Source organism: Eimeria mitis, genomic scaffold, assembly GCF_000499745.2.
Source record: "Eimeria mitis Houghton genomic scaffold, Emh_scaff1671, whole genome shotgun sequence".
Taxonomy (NCBI): domain Eukaryota; phylum Apicomplexa; class Conoidasida; order Eucoccidiorida; family Eimeriidae; genus Eimeria; species Eimeria mitis.
Window position 1 is genome coordinate 3,426 of NW_013569987.1, and position 2,340 is coordinate 5,765.

The 2,340-nt window shown below is 56.9% G+C and overlaps 2 protein-coding genes across 2 annotated transcripts in view; both read left to right on the forward strand.

Annotated features, from left to right (window-relative positions):
- Positions 1 to 729: 729 nt before the first annotated feature.
- Positions 730 to 1,982, forward strand: EMH_0041470 (uncharacterized protein; the record flags this gene model as incomplete). The annotated part of the gene is made up of 6 exons (XM_013495629.1): positions 730 to 804; positions 994 to 1,124; positions 1,263 to 1,303; positions 1,441 to 1,504; positions 1,622 to 1,696; positions 1,886 to 1,982. The coding sequence occupies 6 exons, from the start codon at positions 730 to 732 to the stop codon at positions 1,980 to 1,982; spliced, it is 483 nt and encodes a 160-aa protein (XP_013351083.1).
- A 196-nt stretch (positions 1,983 to 2,178) lies between these two features.
- The window catches only part of EMH_0041480 (uncharacterized protein), a gene marked incomplete at both ends in the record, with an annotated part of 1,942 nt that continues 1,780 nt past the window's right edge, over positions 2,179 to 2,340 (forward strand). Inside the window, one exon of the mRNA XM_013495630.1 lies at positions 2,179 to 2,196. Coding sequence (XP_013351084.1) covers positions 2,179 to 2,196 — 18 coding nt within the window. The remainder of the gene's footprint in view (positions 2,197 to 2,340) is intronic.

Consider the following 2,340-nt stretch of genomic DNA (forward strand, 5'->3'; position numbering starts at 1 on the left):
GTTGCGGAGCCCACTGCAGAGGAAAGGACGTGCAGTGNGCGCTGAGCGGCTTGAGTGCTTTGACAAGTTTTGTTGCGGAGCCCACTGCAGAGGAAAGGACGTGCAGTGTTCGATCTGACTGGCGTCAGCGTTTGCCGGTTGACTGGCGATGAGGATGTTTCGCTCGTACTAATTTAGGCAGGGACTCTGCAGTCTTGTTTGAAACGACGCTTAGTGCGGCATAACCCAGAAGGTGAGCAGAGTCCGACCAAGACACAACTGTGCGACTGGCGTTTGGATACAAGCTCCTAGCGTGCCATGCAAACGCAAACGCTGATTCGGCCTTGTACCTGCACACAGCACCGGTGTTTGAGCTGCGTCGTTTCCTTAGAGCAGATTCTAGCCGTCAGGTCCATGAGCGTGCGGACGGACGTTAGTGGAATGAGCGCGATGTTGTGCGGACGGTGTGTAGCATGTCGTCGATGAGGCGCTACACAGACGGTGCCCACGGTGGCTTCTGTGGCCTGTCTATACAGAGCAGTGGTTTGCGGTACGTTGGGCGATTGCAGCGTATGCCAGCACTGAGCTGGTGGTGTTTGGAATCGGACGTTTGCACGCGGAGGAGCTCGGTCGGTGAGGGGGTTGGTGGGTGTTGTAAGGGAAGTTGCGTTAACAGGAGGCGCTTATGGCGGACCATGTTACCTGTCTAGAGGCCGCTGTGGTTTGCAGTAGGTTGGTATTTTGGAGCAGATGTCAGAACGACGCTCACCAGTTATGGACGTGGGCATTCGCATAAGGAGCGGCAAGTCGCGCCCACAGTGCACGGTATGTATTAGCAGATGCTGGGTAGAAAGACATTTGTCGGGTTTTGTGGTGCGGCCTGTCTGGCCGCACCGGAAGTGTGAGCTATGCTTGCATCCTGGGCAAAATGACAGCGTTGCGGCGGTTACGTAAACAGAAGTGCGTTGGGAAGGCGAACGTCAGTGTCCGTTTAGGGTGTATTGTGCGTGGCAGGAAATGTGGTGTTTCGCAGATGGTGCGCGCGGCGGCCCTCTGGCTTGTATATGCACTTCCATGGTTGCGTTACGTCAGCATTTTGGAGCAGCGGTGACTATTGGCCTTGCTGGGGAAACTCACGGAGATGTGTAGTGAGGAGGACAATGCGCGTTGACGGTGCGTGGTGTGTGGCAGCAGACGCGGTGATTCGCAGCCAGTGGGTGGCGTGGTCTGCTGCGGCCGGTCTGTACACACAGCACCGGTGTTTGCGCTGCGCGCTTCCCTAGAGCAGATTCTATCCGTCAGGCCCATGAACGTGCGGAGGGACGTAAGTGGAATGAGCGCGATGTTGTGCCGACGGTGTGTAGCATGTCGTCGATGTGGCGCTACACAGACGGTGCCCAAGGGGGCTTCTGTGGCCTGTCTATACACACCAGTGGTTTGCGGAACGTTGGGCGATTGCAGCGTATGCCAGCACTACGCTGGTGGTGTTTGGAATCGGACGTTTGCCCGCGGAGGAGCTCGGTCGGTGAGGGGGTTGGTGGGTGTTGTAAGGGAAGTTGCGTTAACAGGAGGCGCGTATGGCGGACAATGTTACCTGTCTAGAGGCCGCTGTGGTTTGCAGTAGGTTGGTATTTTGGAGCAGATGTCAGAACGGCGCTCACCAGTTATGGAAGTGGGCATTTGCACACGGAACCGCAAATCGCGCCCACAGTGCACGGTACGCATTAGGAGATGCTGGGTAGAAAGAAATTTGTCGTGTTTTGTGGTGCGGCCTGTCTTGCCGCACCGGCAGTTTGAGATATGCTTGCATCCTGGGCAAAATGACGGCGTTGCGGCCGTTACGTAAACAGAAGTGCGTTGGGAAGGCGAACGCCACTGTCCGTTTAGGGTGTATTGTGCGTGGCAGGGAATGTGGTGTTTCGCAGATGGTGCGCGCGGCGGCCCTCTGGCTTGTATATGCACTTCCATGGTTGCGTTATGTCAGCATTTTGGAGCAGCGGTGACTATTGGCCTTGCTGGGTAGAGGCGCGGAGATGTGTAGTGAGGAGGACAATGTGCGTTGACGGTGCGTGGTGTGTGGCAGCAGATACGCTGTATCCCAGCTTGTGGGTGGCGTGGTCTGCTGCGGCCGGTCTGTACACACAGCACCGGTGTTTGCGCTGCGCCGTTGCCTTAGAGCAGTTTCTACCCGCCAGGCCCATGAACGTCCGGACGGACGTAAGTGGAATCAGCGCGATGTTGTGCAGACGGTGTGTAGCTTGTGGTCGATGTGGCGCTACACAGACGGTGCGCACGGTGGCTTCTGTGGCCTGTCTATACACACCAGTGGTTTGCGGTACGTTGGGCGATTGCAGCGTATGC